Below are 21,527 nucleotides of genomic sequence, written 5' to 3'. Positions count from 1 at the left end.
TTTTATTCAGAATTGAGAGAAACATATGATTTACAAGATGAAGAGAATTAATATTGTAACATATACATTGGGGGCCGATTGATCACTCACAAGACAGAAAGATTTATACATGTGATTTCGAATAAGGATTCATTTTTTTCAATTTTATAAAATTGAAATTGCTCATGGGACTTGTGACAATTCTCGTAATTGAGACACGTAGATTTACTATATACAGACAATTTGAGGTAGTAAAGTGGACCCAGTCAAAAAGTTGGTTGTTTGTATTTTTTTTTCCTATTCAATAATAAAAATGTTTAAGGCTCGAGGCTAACGAAACATGTTTTCATTAATTTGTAGTTCAACTGTTTGGCTAGTTCCACTTTACCTATATATTTTCAGAAGGTGCACCGGTTGGCCAACATTCTGAAAATATACATCATCTGTCAATACCATATTTCAAGAAGCGTCCCTCAGTACTATAGTAACATGGTAAAACTAATGATTTTTTTTTTACAGTGTGTGTATGTTATATCGAAAACGATATCCACTTAAGTGCTAGCTATAGGTTTTTTTTTTTTTACTTTTATTTTGTCATCATACGTCAATCTGGCATCAACTATATATAATTTAACCTCATCTACAACTTGAAAAATTTTACACGACAAGTTGTGAGTTAAAAAAAAGAATTTAAATACAATACCTGTGAAACAAAGTTGATTAATTTTAGTAAACATTATGGAGCAACAATGTGAGTATAAAATTCAGTATTATAATAATTATTATTTAATTATAATATTTATAAATATCTATAGATATATATATTTATTTTTTTTAGATGAAGAATTCAGTGGTTCATCAGAACAATGTGTATTATCAACAATGAATAATTATTTGTTGGCTACACTTATTTTATTGCTTGGTGTAATGGCTTTTTGTCTTGCAATTCTAGCACCAGTTTATATTATTTATGTTTTTATAATGCTGGCAGGATAATTATTGTGAGCCATGCTTTTCGAAGAAATATTTTGATCAGTGAATGTTATTATGTTTAAATATATAAATCAATTAAAATTAATAAAATAATTGTTGTTTTTTACTTATACTCAGTTTGGAAATTGAATCGTGTATAGATTTGAAGTGAGCATATAGCAAAAATTATATTTGTTTCTATATTTATAATCAGACAACTGAAAATTACTCTACTAATCAGTCATGGAATTTCATTATTTCTCAATATTATGATTACAAAAGTATAACCACAGATACATTGAATGTGAGAACTTTATATTATTTCGTAATTTCAACAGTTTCAAAGACTCAACCCATGTATATATATGTATAACAGTGCACCCTTCCCACGTTCAATTCTCGGCTAATCAGACACCCATAAACTACAATTACGACACGTGTGATTTCAATGTTATTCAACTCGCGTTTGTCATATCACGATGATGTATTTAAGTATTTATTTATGATGAATATATTCTGAAAATATTTATAATAAAAATTATACCCTGTATAGTTGTATTAGAAATGATTCTCTGTAAGTAGACATAAATGTCAATGAATTTAATCAATGATTGAAACAAGGTAAAAGTAAATTCTCAGGGGATTGCCCATTGCTCCAAAAACTAGATAAAATTATTCTAGTTAATAGAACAGCTCTTATACGTCAAACTTAGTTCACCTTTCATCGTTTTCGTGGTGTAGTTGGTTATCACATCCGCCTAACACGCGGAAGGTCCTCAGTTCGAACCTGGGCGAAAACATTTTTTTTGAACTTTGAAAGTCACAATTGTTTACAAACAGTTAACAGTCGAGTTTATTAGATAAATTTTTTATTTTTTTTTTTTCTTACAAAATTTGCAGTTAGCAAAACATTAACAAATCCTATTTGTTCTACACTCCCTGCACATGACCACAAATAAAAACCACAAAAATCATTATGTTCTATCTACATATTAGTGCATACGCAATAAATTTACAAACCTAAGTTTCTAATTGTAGAATTTTTTTCAGAAAAGATTAACAATTATAGTAATAAGATTGAGGAAGCATGTATATTTGAGAATTCACTTGTTGTTTTTCGTTGAGAATTAAAATCAGACCCAGCATGATTGAAATCTTTGAGAATCATCGAAATCACTGGTGTTTTTTTTCGCCCAATTATTTTATTAAATTTTTGTAGCATCCCCTATTGCATTTTTAGTTCACAGAATTATGTTCGAAGCAGATCACCTAACTTGAAATGAATGATTTTAGAACCCCTTCGAATAAAGTATGTAGTACAAAAATAGTTTGGTTTTTTCTTTAATTTAATCATAACTTTTATGGTCTACGAAATTTACTTCTTAATTTAAGAGTTAAAAATATCATTTAAATATAATAATTTTGATATAATTTTAGCAAAATTTTATGAAGCAAAAACGCATTATTAAAATGATGCAAAAATAATAATAATTTAATATAAAATATGTAGGTGTTAAATAAAGTGGGTTGCATGAGGCGGAGCAAAGACAAATTGAAAGAACCAATAACAACTCTCGATTTATTTGATTCACGTACGATGTAAAAAACTACTTTATTTCTCCTTTTGACTTGTTTTCTCAATGCTATTATACAAGAATAGGCGGAGTTTAGTTTCTTCGAAGGTGCGGCAATATTTATTTTTTTCTTTTCGTTTTCTTAGTTGATACATCTTTCATCTCAAACACGTTCTTGAGGTGGTACATTATAGTCAGACTACTTCTTGCCTGCCACTTTTCAAATACTAAACTCAACAGTAGGACTCGAGACACCGACGACTCAACAGGTCCTTGTTTGACATCGCAAAAGAATAAAAAAAAATAGATATAACGAAAAAAAAAAAAAAAAAACTCATCTCAATTAAACTTTTGTCTATTTATATTTAAAAAATATCAACAGACATTATAGTTAATTTCATTCAAAGTAATTAATTATTTCAGTGAATAAAAAATTAAACAAATAGTGTTATTTATTTTTTTTAAATCAATAATTTATATAGAGTGAATTTATATACTTAAAAAAAAATCGTGAATATTTAATAAATCGCATAATAGATCTAAATAAAAAATTTATAAAAATTAAATAAGTGTTTTGTAAATTGATGGCTGTCAGCACTCTCAATATGTCACCATATTTCTCTGGATATCCTTTTCAAGGTAAGCAACACACTAATTTCCCTATAATCATATCAATTTTTTTTTTGATTATAAATTTATAAACGATTAAGTAATTATACAGTAAAGATAAAACTGCTAGTTGCAATATTATTTGCCGACATATATATTGACCTCATATTAGAATAAAATTAATATAAAAAATAAAAAAAAAATAAAACATAGAAAATAATAATATTAATAGAAGGGGAAGATTATGGAACGTTATGATATCGTGGTATAGGTAATATGATTGAGGGGTGTTGTTGAAATGTATAAAAGAGAAAAGAGGCGGTGAAAACGAGTATGGTACGTGGGCACCTAATGTCTGATATCGGATCGGCCTGAGGCGACGGCACGTTGATTGAAGCCCTCGCGACTTTGTGTATTATCTTGACCGTTCATATAAATATACACATATATATCTTTAATATTCTTTACAAACTTCTACTTTTATCTCATTTCACATTATTCAACTCTACACTCATCGAATACACAATACCATTTTACACAATTGATTTTTTTTTTTTCACTATCATTGTCAAATTAATTTTAGTTTAATAATTCATTTTGAAATAAATATAAATATTTATATTTTTTTTCAATTAAAATATTGATTAAGACATTGAATAAATAAAAATTTAAATTAGGCTGTTTTTAATGGCTGTATAATATCAATAATTAATAATTTATTTATTTATACTCGAAAATATTTTATTTTTTTTTTATTTATTTAAAAAAGGAAAAAATCTTTTTTTAATTTATTTTTATTTAGCTCTTGTTCGTTTTTTATTATTAATATTTTTGTTGAGGTGTAATGCAGAAGGTTTTTAAATGAAGGATAGGGGTGATAGAGGGGCAATGACTGTGCATCATCTTGTGTAAGTTATTCCCGGGTGGTCTCATAGTGTGCCTCACTTTAACTATATAACCCTCTCGTTCACATTATGTATTAAATATATGTATACATTTTTTTTTTATTTTTCATTCTATATATATTTTTTTATTATTTTTCACTTTTATATCCAAGAATCTTAAGGTCTAATTGCAGAAGGAAGTATCTGCACAAGCAAGCCAACGATTATGCAATTTAACATGAAGCCTGCACTTTTGTAATTTTAAATGTAGCCATTTGTTTTATTTTTATTTTTGTTATATATATATATTTATATAACATCACGCATACAGTTACTAGCTTTTTTTAATATTTTTAAATATAATTTACATTAATTTCATTATAATTTTAATATATCTATAACTGTTTTTTGTAGTAAATTTTTATCAAACTTGGCTTTATTTTGGATTCAATAAATTATAAACGGTATAATGAATTTGAAATTTTATTATTTATTTGATGCTTGGCTATTGTCTATGTAGACTATACCAAAATGAATAATACAACCCTTTAGCAAAAAAAATTGCTAAATTTAAAATATAAGAAAAAAAGTATTTTATCTGTAATTTGTTGAAATATACATATAATAGGAGTTTTCAGTGTATCTTGAGATTCTTCACGAGCTATATATATACGAAAGGCACATTTTATTTAGATTTTTTTTTTTTCGATTCAAAACGACAAGTTAAAGAGAGAGAGAGAGAGAAGCGCGTGCTTTAGCGCTTGCGCATCGAGGCGTCGGTCGGCATCTTTTGATCTTGCCTGTAATCCCGGCGGGCCCCGCGGCCTGACTGACGTCATACCCAAGGTGTCCATCCAAAGGTTTTACATGCTTATATATATACATCGTCAAAGCAGCTCCTTTTTTTTTTTTTTCATTTATGAATCACGATAGAGGTAAAATCTAATTTTTATTTTTTCATTTTCAAATTGGACATTTGAAACGTGGCTTTTGATAAAGCAAATGAAAACAATAGAACTCTTTATCGCTTTCAATTACCCAAAGACTCATAAACTCAATAGAATGACAAGTTTTTATACACAATAGCCAGCTTTAAAGTACCATCAAAATTTTATATGTAAAAAAAAAATTATAAAAATAAATTAAATAAATTTTGGAGCTTTATAAAAGTCATTTTAAATTTTACTAAAAAATATATATGAAAATATTTATATATAGATAAACATATAATGTGCAACGAAAAAAAAAATAAATAACATATGTTTTACAACTTGAGATAGACACAAAACCACCACTTGAACTTCTGAAACTGACCACCATATATGTAAACTTTGTTATGTCTTGTCTCTCGCACGCGATCACCGTCACATTCCCCACACAAATTTAATATTACTTAATTTAATTTTTATTTTTCCAACCACAAAAAAAAAATATATAAAAAAAAACCATCAAATATATTATTTAAATGAATGACTTTATTGTGATCATTAAAAACGATAGTAAAAAAAAAAAAATAATATTAATTAAATTTGAATTTAAATTCAACAGGACAAGGACGTGTTAATCAATTGGGTGGTGTATTTATAAATGGACGTCCATTACCACATCATATACGTGTTAAAATTGTACAAATGGCACATGAAGGTGTTAGACCATGTATGATATCACGACAACTTCGTGTATCACATGGTTGTGTATCAAAAATATTAAATAGATATCAAGAAACTGGTTCAGTTAAACCAGGTATGATTGGTGGTAGTAAACCTCGTGTTGCAACACCAGAAGTTGAAACAAGAATTGAAGAACTTAAACGTGATAATCCAGGAATATTTAATTGGGAAATACGTGAAAAATTAATTAAGGTAAATTAATTAATTGATAATATTTTCTATACCTTATATTTTTTAAATTTTTTATATTAATAATGATTATTTAATTGTCATTTTTATTTTTTAGCAAGATGGTGTTTGTGATAAAACAGGAGCTCCATCAAATTCAAGTATTTCACGGCTTTTACGTGGTACTAATGGAGCAACAAGACCCGGTGATGATCCACGACGTAATCATTCAATCGATGGTATTCTTGGTAAGTTAATTATATTTTAAAAAAAAATTGATTCACGTCAAACTCTTGTATTTTCATTCTCCATATATTTACTGCTGCTGATGAATTAGAAATTTTATTTATAAAAAATATCGACTCAATTTGTATTTTATAAATGTAATAAAGAAAAGACGTATGTATTTTTTTTTTTTCACAAGTGTCGAGATGAGTTTGGTGGTTGTTCATATATAGTGTTGGAACGCATGTATATTAAGTTACCCGTCGGCATATCTAAAAAGAGAATCCTTTTCGTACTTTATTTATTGGAACGCTTCGTGTCCCGTGAACAACTTTTTATTATTTTTTTTTTTTTTTTCATCTTACTCTTTCATTTCTTTCAAGACACGTATAAGAAATATATTGGGCTCCCCGTCGTGCGCACTCATATACGAATGTCTCGAGGTTTATTATCTTATATATATTTTTTTAATTTTTTTATTTTAATTTTTTCACCTTTTACACATTTCATTATAATTTTTATACATTTACCTTTGCTCGCAGTATGAACACATTACTCTTTCACCAATACAGACAATATATAAATTTGCCAAAGAAATATATTATATGATAAAAAAGTAGAGCAAATAAAAATTCGTTCAAGTGAGTTTAAATCTAAATGTAATTATATTATAACAAACTTTTTTTTTTCTTTTTTTTTTATAACTATTAATTTTTTAAATATACAAATCTTGGCTATGCTTGAAAAGCATATTGATATAGTATTAGCTGTATATTTCAATGGGATGATTATATGAAAAAATAAATAAAAATATATATAATGTATAATATTGCGTGTGGTCCCTGGAGAGAGAAAATATATTTCCTGTGGGACTAATCTTGTGGATGGTACCCATCAGCCTTCTTGATGTGCAAAACATAGTTCCCCTTGACTTTTTCACCGTAAGAATGACTTTGCAAATAAAGACTATTGATTTAGATGTATTCTTGTTTAGTTGATTGTTTGTTACAACCCTTGATATATATTTAAAACCACAAAATACCTTCACAAATCTATATGTCCGCAGTAACCAATTTAAAAGTCACAAGTTAATGATTTCTTTGAACAAGTTTAACTCTTCAAACTTCAAATGAACCACAAACAAAAAAAAATAAATAAACGACAAGAAAATATTGAATGAAAGAAAAGATGAAAAAAAAAAAAACATACAAAAGAAATATAGTTTCTATTATTGCGCAATCGGGAAAAATCTTCAAAGGTTCCGCTGAGTGTTTGTAAATGACATTGAAAAATAGAATAAGAGCATTTCTAAGATTTAATGTGACTTGTAAAAATGATAAAGAATAAAAAAAAATATATAATATATAAAAGTATAATTTTTTTTAAATAAAAAAAAAAAAAAAAGTGTTCAGTTGATGTTTCGTCGCAAAAATCGTCAAGCTTAAGAAGATTCTTGGTCTTGGTATGCCCCACGAAGCGTCGCACTATAACAATTTACGACCATAACCTGCGGCCTTTAATCTTCTGAAACCGCGACTTTAAATTTTTATATATTTTTTTTTCATCTTCAATGATGGTTGGCCGCTTGGTTTACGCACTCTTAAACTCTTTTATTTTATATCTACGTCCTTGAGTAACCCATACACCAACTTATCATGTATTAATCAAGTCATTTATTTTATACATATTTACTTGCTGATATATTTTTGCAATCATCAGCAAGTAAATTAATATATTTAAATCATAAAGATTATATTAAAAAAAGATGTAGACATGCAAAGACGCTGTCGATTGTCGAAGTAGACTATTCGAATGTCAAAGAACTTAATATACCTGCAGTTTGCCCATCGTGCCTAAAATTTCTTCGGTGTTTTAGGATATAGATTTGCAAGAAAAAAGTATGTAATCACAAGGGATTTAATAGTGGGTTGCAAATACGGGCGTGTGAACTGTGGGCGTGTACAATTTGCTTCCTATCTTTGGTATATCTGACGTCTAGCACGTGCTGGGTAATGAAATTTCATATGGGTTAACCCTTTTGATATACATATACACTCGTCTGTCGATTGCGATAGCAACTTTAAGAACTTTATAATATACTCCATCATCTAAATAATAAATATGTATATGGAAAAAAAAAAAAAACTATAGCTTTATCTATATGGATAATCTAATCTGACTTGCAAGTCAATGAAGATTGTGTTCATTGTGATTTTTTATGCATCAAATATAATTATATACATTTTATATATTATAAATTTTTGAATTTTTTTATTTACAGGTGGTAGTGGAGGAGAAGATTCTGATACTGAAAGTGAACCTGGACTTTTATTAAAAAGAAAACAAAGAAGAAGTAGAACAACATTTACTGGTGAACAACTTGAACAATTAGAAGCAGCATTTCATAGAACTCAGTATCCTGATGTTTATACAAGAGAAGAACTTGCACAAAAGTAAATAAATTACATAATTTTATATATCTAGATTTAATACCATAAATATATATTAATAAATTAATTTTTTTTTAAATAATTTTATAGAACAAAATTAACTGAAGCTAGAGTTCAAGTATGGTTTAGTAATAGACGTGCACGTCTTCGTAAACAACTTAATAGCCAACAATTGAATGCATTTAATACAATGGGATTACAATCATTTCAATCACAACATTATCCACCAAGTAATCCAGACAACTATCAAAGTTATACTCAAACAGCACCACCAACATCAAATGCTTATCCACAACACTATAATTACAGTGACAATTATTATGCTCAACAGCAATGGCCACGTACGACAACCGAAAATTATGGGTAAGCATAAATATATATTAATATTTATTTAAATGAATATACAATAAAATTATCATTCTCTTTCAATTCATGCGGATAAAATATATATAAATTATTTCGAAATTAGCTCAATCGAAATTCGAAATTTTCTTGGGACCAAAACAATTTCAGAGTAAAGTTATATATTTTAGATTAATCCATCAGAGTAATCACGAACGAGAATTATATTTCCACCATAGTAATATTTAATAATAATAATAATATGTTGTTTTTGTTGTTATTGTTGTTGTTGAACATAATATCCAGCTAAACTTGAGCAAAACACCGATGATTATTTTAAGTTGAATATTTTTTGATGATAAAATGAATGTATTGTGTGTGTATATATATTTTAAAACATCATTTTATTGGCAAGTATGGGTGTAACACATGTTATGATGGTTGTTATATAATACCTGTAACTTGGCAATATGAATGCATTCTCTCTCGCTGAGTGTGGTCCGCAATTATCTTATGTTTCTGTTCTCATAATGAAACGCTACTGGCTAATAATCAACTTAATTTTTTGAATTCTTTGCAAAGTCTATACATCAAGTGTATATATATATAATAATCTTTTCGACTCTTAGTTTATATTTTTCAACAGTCCAATGATTCTTACTCTCATTTTAAATAAAAATTTAATAATCAATGTAACATGTTGTTTTACTTAAAAGTTAAAATACAGTTAGAAAATTATTTCTCATATATAAAGTTTGTATAGAATAACTTATTATTAAATTTATAATAAAAGACTATATCAGTATTTTAAAAAATATAATAATCCGGATTTAAATTTGAAATATATATATATTTTTTTATTTAAAATTTAAATGTGAAAAAAAAAAAATATATAAATTAAAGAGCACTTTTGTATGCTGTTGTATTAATGTCGAAATTGTAACGTGTATTTAAAAGGTATTAAAGCAAATCAAAGTGTGTCGTACTTGCCGACTTTAACATATATAGTGGCAGAGTAAAAAAAAAAAAGGGCCCATGGGTTGTTGGTATATGCTCGTCACGGTTTAACTGATTTCTGGGACGACTATCGTAACGTAAGCCACATTGCCGTCGGTACCTGAATATATATCAAATTACAAAAACAAACATTACTTTGATTGGCACACCGCAACGGCACAAAATTAAACGAAATATATGCATTTGTCGTATGACCCTTTATTCCACCTTCTGTTAACTTAGCGGCAATATATATTTATTTTATTTTTCATATTTCTTGATGCATGTACCGCAAAGTCCATCAAATATAAATATCATAATTTATTTATTTTTATGTATACTTTAATCTATATTTTACTTGACTTTTCTATTGTTATATATTTAAATTTGTTTTATATTTGTTTCAGACTTTTTAATAGTTCATCACACTATGGCGGTACAAATTTACCATCAAATTTATCACCAACAAATTTAAATATTGGTGGTCTGAGTGGTAGCATCAGTCCAACTGGTTCAAATATGAGTGCATGCATGGTACAAACATCACCAAGTGTAACAAGTACAATGACATCTCATCCTCATCATTCTCATCATCATCATCATCATGTTACACCACACAGTCCAACTGAAGCTAAAAGTGGATATCCATATTTTGGAAGTATTGCAAGTCAAGTTTGCGGAACAGTACATTAATAATTAAATTAAATTTTTTTTCTTTCTATTTATTAATTTAATTAATAAATATTTAAAAAAACCCCCCCAACATCTAAATTATTATGAGATAATAATTTAAAATTTAAAATTTTTGTGATGAATTATTAAGGTGCTTATTTATAATTTAATATTCACATATGACAATTTTATTTTTATTTTTTTTTTCACTTGATTTAATTCCAGTGAATAATATTATTATTATTTTTTTTTTTTATACTTAATACTTTAAGTGATAAACATTTTAGAAAATATATTTAAAATGTTAACTTGTGCCTTAATTTGCCGTATATACATAGCTATTAAAAAAAAAAAAAAAAAAAAATTCAATTATAAATTATCGCTGGAGTTTTATGCCTTATTACATCTCCGTATTTCCGTAAGCAATCTACCAAGAATTTATTATTATTATTATAAGACTTATTGTATATAAATAAATATATAGATACCATGATTATTATTATTTTTCTTCTTCAAAAGGACTGGTGTCATTGGAACACATGAAATTTTATAATTGTGATGTTAATAATTGGCTTAATGATTATTGTAAATATATTTATTTAAGAATTTATTTTTTTTTTCTCAAACAAAACTTTTATAAAAAAAAAAAAAAAAGCTTTATTTTGGTATTTTAAAAATTATTTAAGTGTCTTGTATCTATATGTATATTTAATTTTCTTTTTTTAATTATTAATAAAGCTATTAATTGATAAATAAATAAATTAATTAAATAATAATAATTTTTTGTTGATATTTTTATTTTAATTAATCCTTGCTTGGCTTTATTTGTATAAACGAATAAAAAATTGGTTATTTTTGAGAAGGGTATTTTTGGAAAGGTTTGTATTTTTATATTTTCTTTTTTTTCTATCTGACAACGAGCAATCAGCCTGTCGTATATCTGCCGTTCCTGTCGCCACGCATTTGTGCTTCATTGTGTCGCCTTAGTAGGTGGTCGGTCGGTATCGTTTTTCTTTTTTCGTTGATATTATGCGTATATAAAGGTGTATACAGAATAACCTGCCTTTTTTTAACAAAAAAAAAAAACTTCTATTCCCTCTTCAAAGTCGGCTAATATATATTTTTATTCTTTGAAAATTTTTCAAATCAAGATCATAGTATTTTTTAACAATTTTCTTCATCAAGTTTTTTTTTTTTTTCACCTATAACTTCGTGCAATTAAATTAATATATATAAAATTTTTTAAATTATATTTCTATTGACAATTTCATATAAATAAATTTTAAAAATTAATAAAATTATTTCTTCTAGGTTTTCAATGATAAAAATTATTTTTAAAAAACTTTTTCTTATAAATTCATGAGATATTAGAAAAAATTTTTTTATCGATCAAACTTTTGGAAGAAAAATTTATTGCGTGGGGGGTCGTTTGACCTACCGCATTTTTAAAGAATTGAAGTGCATTACGATGATAACAAAAAAAAAAAAATACAAATATAAAAGATCAATGTGTATATATTGAGCAGAAGATTGAGATGAGGTAAACCACTGAAGTATGTATATTCATATATATATTATATACAACATGCCTCCATGAAGTCAAATAATACATGCATTTGATATATAAAGAGCTGCATAAAAGATATGTGAGGGAGTCCCGATTTCAAAGAGATGCCGCAATAGAAAAATTTCTCAAAATGAAGTAGAGTACCGGTTGACACTTGGGGAGGTTAGCAAGGGGCGGAGATCAATGAATGGCGAATCATGATACGCTGGAGAACGATATGTGGGGTCTGAAAAAATATATAATTTCTTTCAAAAAATATTACATTTAATTTTCAATAATATATTTTATAATCAAAGAAATATATTTACATGAATATATTATTTTTAATTATAAATATATATTTACAAAAAAAAAAAATCATTGAACTTTCAAGTTTAAAATCAAAAATCATGAAAAATATATCGACAGATGTATCGGCAACGACAAAGCTGATAGGCGTGACGGTCTCTTTAAATTCATGTTTCACCCCCAGAATGAAAAATAAAAAAAATAAAATAGAAAAATATTCTATATATAGGGGCGTCATTCATATTTCGATTTTTTTCTATTAACAATAACGTGTGACTATATTTACCTTTACCTCACACGTATATATGTACATATAATTTCTCTCAACATTATGTCCCAGCTATCAGGCAAAAAAGGCAGCACAACTGCAGCAAGGGGAGGAAATAAAAAAAAAAAGAAAATGGTGAACGTAAAGAAAATGCATATTACAATATTAACGAGATGATTAGACGAGATTGAGTGAGCACAAAAACAAATCAAATCCAATGACATACAAAAGATGTAATGGAACGAAACAAATCGGTTATATTTATGCTGAGTATATATACCTACAGATCCATATATAAAAATCGTTTTTTTTGCTTTGTCTTTATCTTCCTCTAACTCCCTAATATAGTTTTGTAATGTTTTTTTTTTGGATTGTCGTTCTTTTGAATGAGTAGGCTCCCTCGATAGTTGTATGCATCTTTTAGATGGGTTATATTTTCGGCCAATAAGAAATGAGAATTTAGCACGTTAAGTTTTAACAATAGAGATTCATACGCAACCGAACAGATTAATCAAACTTAACTGAGCCAATGAAAACCGTGCAAATGCATCCCTGGGGGAGCTGTACGCGTGTGACTGTTGTGTGCATATATATATACACATGGCTATCAGTCAGAGTGCGTAAACTATTTTTTGTTTATTTTTTTTTTTTTATTTATTGTTATATATGAGATTTTGTTAAATAGGTTTTTCATAGTAATGGTGTTGATTGATGGTAAATTTAATACATGATCAAAATTATTATTATCAATTGTTGCTGATAATTTTTCAAAATTAATTCTGTGTAGCGAAAAAATTGAAGATACCTATATATTTTTTTTTTTTTCGATTTTTCAACGTTTCACATGGATCCTAGATGTTTTAGAGAAAAAAAATTATCAATGTATAGCATAAAGCTCAGTGTGTTTGATATATTGAAATGACAAAAACATTCATATCCCTAAAAATATTTTTTTTTGTTATTAGCATAGTGTTTTTAATTTTTTTTTTTTTTTAAGAAATAATTTTTGATATTGGTATAATAACAAAAAGAATTAAATTCGTTGGGTTAAATCATTATAAAAAAAATTTATTTTAGAATAAGCATTAAAATCTTCTTATATATTGTCTGCGTTTTCCACACATAAAATTAATCTATAAATAATCTTTAAAATAGAGCATAATAATTGACAAAAATATTTTACTATTATTTCCATCTATTTATATGTTTATCAATTTTTTTTTTCGCTACTAACATTCATCTAAAAATATAACTAATTAATAAATTCTAAAATAATAGCCAATGAGCAATAATAAATTGAATCATATTTCATTTAACGATAAAAAAAAGTAATGATAATAAAAAATCAAAAGTTGGCAATGATATTGAAATAAAATGGCGGTTTGTCGCCAACGCATATTGCGGGGGTTGGGATTTAGAGTGATGGGCGAGGCTGAGGGGAACATAAAGAGGCAACATTAAACGGGGAGAAAAAAATAAATAAAAATAAAAAAAAAAAAGTAAAGCTTTAACTAAAGGTCTTATAGTATGTATGAGTTATATGGGGTATTTCATACTCTCTGGCATGAGCTATTATATCGAATACATGCGCGCATATATCCATAATGGGACACCGGGCGATATGCCCTTGGACGAGGGGTTACCAGTCGAAGATTTTTTTTCTTTTTTTATATTTATTATTTCTTTCTTTATATTTTCTTTATTCCCCGCGTGTTCACAAATATATACGCGTATCGCCCCGCAAAAGATCAACAAACGCGGCGTGATGCGCGACCAATCAGCGCGGCGAGACCAGCTGCCGCCGATGTCGAAGTCGAAATACACATATACACATAAGTTGGTTGATGCACAAGTAACATTAATGTACATAGAAAATGCCACACACTGCATATAAAAGTTTAGGTCGTATATGACATATATAAATCGTAAATATACAGTAGAAAAAAAATGGGAAAAAATTGTTGGTTAATTAACCACGCTCCTGGTTATCCGACGCCATCAACGAATTTTTCCTTTTTATTTATTTTGATTTTTTTTTTTTTGAACATCTATTACAACAGCAACTTATAAACTCGACACGGCCAATCTGTTGCGACTCGTTCATTTCTCAAGTGATCGGACTCATTTCCGGTATAATGAGATATCTTTAAGCGTTTCTTTATGACCTATTAACTCGACGAAAAGGTTTCGTCTCTAAAGACATGGAAAAAAAAAACAACCAAACAAACAAGAGATATAAAAAAAGAGCAAGTTTTTAATTAGATTGTTAAAATGTTTATCGATTATTTAATTCAATCTTCGATTAGTTGCAACCATAGCTTTTTAGCTTGATGAAGAGTTCTTACTTTTTTTGGAAACAAATTGAAGATTTGAATATCATCACGGTGAAAATAATTTCATCAAGTACCATATAACCAACCAAAAATATTCTTAGATCAAGCGAATCGTCATACATGCATAAGTAGCCATGTCATCACGCGTTAGAAATTTTGTTATGCCTCGAAAGCAAAAGTATCATACAACCCCTCCAATTGTGATTTCAAAATACCGTATCACATCATTACCACGGCTAAAATAAGCCGAACTAAAATTCATTTTGTTCGCTGATTTGTTTTTATTGTCAACGATCAAGATGATAGTTTTATTATTTTTTATTTTTAATATAAAAATGACATGTCGCGTGTGTTTAACAATATTATTAAATAGAAATATTTAAATATTTTTTTTATAAACATCAAATGTATTTCTATAAATGCATCACAAACAAACAGACAATGAAGAAAAAAATATATATATTTTTCTATATGGTAATCCGATAAAACAAAATAATAAACCTATTTGATTTTTTTTTCTTTTTTTTGTTTGTTGTGTGTTGTATGAATATAGAGATTTTGTAAAATTTTTGGCTTCTCTGTGTTTGCTCTGTGATGTTGAAAAGACTCGTCAAATATTGTGAGAGACGTATGAATTTTCTGAAGATTTTGTCAGCAAGCTAGTTGACCATTTATTATTATATTTTCTTTTTTTTTTTTTCTTAAAATGATACACCACGGGATACATTGAGGATTTATCAGCGAAAAGGTTTATATTTTATTTTTAAAATACCAAGTAGGCGGTCCGTATATTTAAGTATTTATATTCAAAAATTTTGGCAGGTTTATTCATATTTAACTTGTGCAGTAATCCGCGAAAAAAATCATTTTCCCAAGATATTTTTAAACTTGTATCAAACGTTTTCCATTGTACAAACCACACACGTTTTTTTTTTTAGAAAATTTACTTGACAATTTTTTATCATTACATTATTGATAGTATCTATTGATTTTGAGATTGCAAGTAAGCGTAAAAAATAGGAAGAAGCGCACATCTATATGTCTGTAACTAAAAGCGTTAAAAAAAAAATTTCTTAAGTATCCCCCAGAAGTCGATCGACAAAAACCTTTCGGCATACCTTTCAAGTCCATCGATCACTAGACGATCTAGCTACCATCACCAATTTATTTTATTTTTTTATATATATTTTTCTCTTATTTTCTTTTCAGTTTCTATTGCACAACGGTTCACGCTACCGACCATACCATATATATACCGCTCCCAAAATTCAAGCGTGTTTAATGAAATCAAAGCGTGCAGAACCTTCCTGCTCAAACTGTGTAAATCTCTGCACCATTACCAAAAAAAAAAACATAAAATAAAAAAAAAAAAATGCTTGCCTTCGTTTAGAGGTCTATACTTTCGCCGCAATTTATATATAACAAAAGAAAATAAATTTTCAACGTTTCGCATGTATAAAATTCACGGTAAAAATAGGAACAAAAATAGAATAATAATCGAATACAATTGTGTTGTAATAAGTATAGGTATTTTAAAATTATTTTTCTATCCATTTTCCATATTGAGCCAAGTTAAATTGTGATGATTCGGAGGATTAGTTTCGATTAGTTAGAATAGCATCGATGATACCGTCGTTGTACTTGTGAATATATACATAAATTCGATATTCCTTGTTAGTCTTGGTTTTGGCTATGGCAATTATTAAAACTATCCGAATATAAGTAACTATGTAATAGTTTTATTGTGTTACAAAATAAACCATGAAAATTAAATATACATATTTATAATTACAATTATTATTTTTTATATATTTTTTTCTAAAAAAAAACCAAAAAGTTTTTACTTAAAAAAACATATATGTAAATGATTTAAACCTTTTTTTTAAATCTATTTTATTTTTTCTTCATTCGAAATTATTTTTAAAACAACGACAAATCAATTATTAAATTTTTTTTTTTTAATTATTGCAAAAAGATGTCAAAAAAAATTTGTTTAAAAATTTATATACAGATTAAAATAGTGTAAAAGTGTTTTTTAGAATATCAATTTCTACGAAGGATCTATTTTAACAGATATTTTTGATTTTAATCTTTAAAGAAAGATACTATATTTATAAATAAACAAAAATGTTTTTTAAAGTCATAGTTATAGTTTTGTTAAAAGTTAAACGGGTTAGTGTCAAAAAAATAAAATAAAAAAAAGCTCATGGCTTATTCGAATGTTTGAGATGAAGAGAAGTTGTCACATTTAAAGACAGGACGAGAATACCAGAGCATTATCATACCGGGTGGTCGTTTTCGTTGAGCATATAATAGACGAGATCATCTTTTTCGGTTCGCTTCATAATCTTCAACGATGCCTTCAAAAAAAAAAAAGAGAAAAAAAAAAAACTCTTAAGGTGTTATTTATATATTTTTGGCTAGTGATTATGACCTTTTTATTTTTTTTCCATTACCTCTTTGCTATGTTATTCGAAAAATATATATTAACAGAGTTTAATTAAAAAAAAAAATAATAATAAATTATAAAAATTACTGGCTACTTTAATTTTAATAGTATTTGGTTGAAGTATCAAAAAAAAATTCCTTCGAGCCGGATTTGAACCAGCGACCTATGGATAACTCTTTTAATTGTTTATAACATTACGACTACAGTCCACCGCTCTACCAACTGAGCTATCGAAGGCTGTTATTTATACGGTCCAGTTTACTTGAATATTAACTTTTACCGCGGCCTGATTATGCTTTCACTTTGGCCCCAGATATACTTTTTTTTTTTTTTCATTCAATCCACTTGATAACCCAATCAACTTGTGAGATTATTCATTTTATTTTTTGTGTTAATTTAATTTAATTTAATTAATATGGCTTTTTCGCTTTGCACAAAAAAAAATCATAACTATTTTATGAATTTAAGGCCTATTTATTTCAAAGGACTCTTTGTTTATTATTAAAAAAAAAAAAAAAAAAAAAAAACATTGTTAACAACAAAAGAGCGATAAGCCTTTTTATCTTGTAATATTTTTTTTTTTTTTTGTTGACAACGTTTTGAATTTATGTAAAAAATAAATCATAAATAAAAAAAATTAAATTTATGATTTAAAAACAGTATTTATACAAATGTTTTTGATAGTTTTTTATTTACCCATAGAAGTTGAACAAATTAAATGATAAAATATCTCGGATGATAAATTTTAACCTTCATTTTTTTAAAAGCGACAACTGGCTTAAACAATCAAGTATCTCAAATGATAAATTTTAACCTTCATCAATTAGCTCAAACACTATTTTCTTGTTTTTACATCATTTTTGTAATGTTTGGCAATAATTATTTATCGCATGACAGTGTTTATTTCCGGGTTATTATTTAAACATAATTGTCCTTCAGTTATATGATACGCATTAAATTATAACTGAATAATATTTGATTTTTAATTTTTTTTGTTTATTCAATCGTAATATAAAAAGAACGAAAATTTTTTAAATTGAACATTCAAGTATCTAGCTGTCTATCGAATTGATCTAAAATTCTAAAAATGTCGAGTTTAATTTTTGTATTTATGATGCTTTGTGCAGCCTCAATGGCATGTAAGTAATTTAATTAATTTTTTTAATTACAATAATATATATTTTACGAACTGATAATTATATTTTCTTTTTGTTTGGAAAAGATGTACACAGTCCAGCATGTGGAGCAAACGAAAAATATTCTGTTTGTGAAAAAAATTGCGAACCAATTTGTCCTGCCACGGAAAAAAAAATATGTTTCACCGTAAGTTCAAGAAAAAATTATTATTATATTAAAATAACATATAAATAATTATGTTTTTTCTTTTTGTTTTCAATGTAGACGTGTATGCCAAGATGTGTTTGCATTGAGGGTTATTCAAGAACAGAAAGAAATGGTGTATGTGTACCAAAAGATGATTGTTTCAAGTATTTTCAATTTCCTGAATTTCAAGATTATCTAAATTCTGAAGAGAATAATGATGATTCTGTTATTCCTGAACCTAGTAAGGATAATTCTGCTTCTTCAATGTCTGGTAATGATGATTTACCATCAATTGAAACAGTTGATGATGACTCTACAACATCTGAATCAGCCAGTGATGATTTTACAACAATTGAATCAGTTAATGATGATTATACAACAGTCACATCAGTCAATAATGATTTTACAACAATTACATCAGTCAATGATGATGTCTCTACGACATCCGAATCAGTCAGTGATGATTTTTCAACTACTGAATCAGTCAATAATGATTTTACAACACTCACATCAGCCAATGATGATGTTGCATTGCCAGAAAACGAACTAAGTAACTAATTTTTTTGTTTTTTATCACGAAGAATATTTTAAATTCTTTGTTTTTTTTTTTCTCCATACTATTATTATTGTTTTAATTTTTATAAACAATAAATTGCTAATAAATAATATTTAGAATTATTTTTTTTTCGACTTCTATATACTTTAAGATTTTTTTTTATACACGCAGTATCACCGAAAGAAAAAATAAATAAAAATACAATACTAACAAAATTATAATTTAAAAATACATTATAAATTAATTTTCATAAAATAATAAAATTTAATTAAACATATCAACACGTTAATTAATATTTTTCCTGTATATAAATTCGCAAATTTAAATATATATTTTTAAATTTTATCCTAAACTTTTTGTATGCACAGCCTTAAATGTCAAACCACCAATAAAAACTAGTGAAATATAATTTCATCATAATAAATATATTCCATCAAATGATTATACAAAAAAAAAAAATGTTCAAAAAGCCTACTTACATTTCTCGTTGAAAAAAGTCAAGATGAAATCCCCTAGGAAGTTGACTTGAAAATTTACCAATTCGCAACGCACAGTTTCAGCTGCATCCTTTGGGAAATAATAATAATAAAAAAATAAAAAATACTTGAATTATAAAAACCATTTTGTATAATACATATATCAAATAAAAATTTATGGACAATATAAAATTTTAAACTTAGTCTAGCTTTATGTATTTAAGAGATGAGGCCACCAGGGTATATTCGGCTGCATGCCATCAAACAGTATATACATATACATCTCGAATAAAAAAAAAGGAAAAAAAAAAAAAAATTATTTGTAAAATATTGAATAAAAAGAAAAATTTTATAAAAAGGGAGGATACGCTGAATAAATGGATAAATAGAATGGTGTCGCGAGCGCGTGACACCCGGCCGCATCAAATCTGCGCTAACAGAACTGTCCGACTGTGACGAAAATCACATCCGATAGAATTTACGTGATTCTATAAGTCATGAGTATTTATTAAACTATACCAACATTTTGTAAAATATCAACGAAAAAAAAAATAATAATAAATAGTACTAAAAAAAAGCGGAATTTTAAACGAAAAAAAAAAATTTATAATTATGTTTTATCTTTGATAAACACAATGCTATTTTAAATGAGACAATTTTTTTAATTAAGACAAGGGTTGTTGTTTACTTTTAAGATAAATTAATTGAATGAAATTAATCAACATGTAATTATTACCTTTCTCCAAAGAAGATCCAAAGAAGATCCAAAGGAGATCCGAAGAAGAAGAAGAATGTTGTTTTCATTTTTAGAGCTGAGCCAACTTTAAATATTATATAAAAAAATTTATATAAACTCTTGCAGAAAGTCACAACTGGATTGTGGGTGGAAGTGAAACAAATTGATTATCAACCTTTGGCTTTCAATAATTTTTTTTTCTTCATAATCCATTCAGTCATTCTGAAAATTAAAAATAGCAAAATATATATAAATTATATTGTGGTTAATTTTTTTTTTTCTTTGATAAATGAAAATAAATTATATTGTTATATTTAAAATCAATTGTTTATTATTTTATTAATGTTAGAAATAAATTCTTTCGTCTAGAAAAAATTTATATGCGGTAAATAAATGAACAATACATTAATTATTTTTTATTTTTACAATTGTTTTTTGTATGAAAAATTTTACAAATATTATGTGTTTTTATTTAAATCTATACTTTTTTTATTGTTCAAATTAATTATTATTTTGATTAAAAAAGTTGTACAAAGTCAGTTGTAAATCCATTTTGATATTCAATCATGATACTTTTACGACAAAGAGGACAACGTGATCTTTCTTTACTTGTCCATTGAGAAATACAAGGATAACAAAATTTATGTTTGCAGGAAGTTAAAAATAAGTATTTGTTTTCTTCAAGGCATACTGGACATGAACCCCAAAGTCTTGATCTTTCTTCGTTTACTGATAAACCTCTGCAGCTCTGAATAACAAAAAAAATAAAAATTTAATTTAAATAGCATTAAACATTAAAATATATATAAAATATCTTACCATATTTTTTGAAAATTCAATAAATGATTTAATACAAAAACGTCCACACAAATAAATGTTGATAATTTTGATCAACACGTAAAAAGCAAGTGACATCATTGTGAAAAGATAATTCATAGTTGAGCCACCATGTACAGGATCATATTCATTAGCAGAATTTACAATATAAAA

At 26.7% G+C, this 21,527-nt stretch overlaps 1 protein-coding gene and 2 non-coding genes across 3 annotated transcripts; 2 read left to right on the top strand and 1 right to left on the bottom strand.

The window, feature by feature from the left end:
- The first annotated feature begins 1,677 nt into the window (after positions 1 to 1,677).
- On the top strand, positions 1,678 to 1,751 carry Trnav-aac. Its single transcript has one exon. It is a non-coding gene; the product is annotated as a tRNA-Val (tRNA).
- Positions 1,752 to 2,764: 1,013 nt separating this feature from the next.
- LOC122852573 (protein gooseberry-like) lies at positions 2,765 to 11,317 on the top strand. The gene is made up of 6 exons (XM_044152463.1): positions 2,765 to 3,164; positions 5,567 to 5,880; positions 5,975 to 6,104; positions 8,363 to 8,534; positions 8,622 to 8,894; positions 10,277 to 11,317. Exons 1-6 carry the CDS (start codon positions 3,110 to 3,112, stop codon positions 10,560 to 10,562), a joined length of 1,230 nt encoding a protein of 409 aa, XP_044008398.1. The 5' UTR covers positions 2,765 to 3,109; the 3' UTR covers positions 10,563 to 11,317.
- Positions 11,318 to 17,581: 6,264 nt separating this feature from the next.
- Trnay-gua lies at positions 17,582 to 17,683 on the bottom strand. The gene is made up of 2 exons: positions 17,647 to 17,683; positions 17,582 to 17,617 (listed from the first exon to the last, which is right to left on the bottom strand). It is a non-coding gene; the product is annotated as a tRNA-Tyr (tRNA).
- Between the last annotated feature and the right edge of the window lie 3,844 nt (positions 17,684 to 21,527).

The sequence above is a fragment of the Aphidius gifuensis genome, linkage group LG3, assembly GCF_014905175.1.
Source record: "Aphidius gifuensis isolate YNYX2018 linkage group LG3, ASM1490517v1, whole genome shotgun sequence".
Taxonomy (NCBI): domain Eukaryota; kingdom Metazoa; phylum Arthropoda; class Insecta; order Hymenoptera; family Braconidae; genus Aphidius; species Aphidius gifuensis.
Note: the sequence above shows the minus strand (reverse complement) of the source record. Positions and strands in the feature narration are given on the sequence as shown.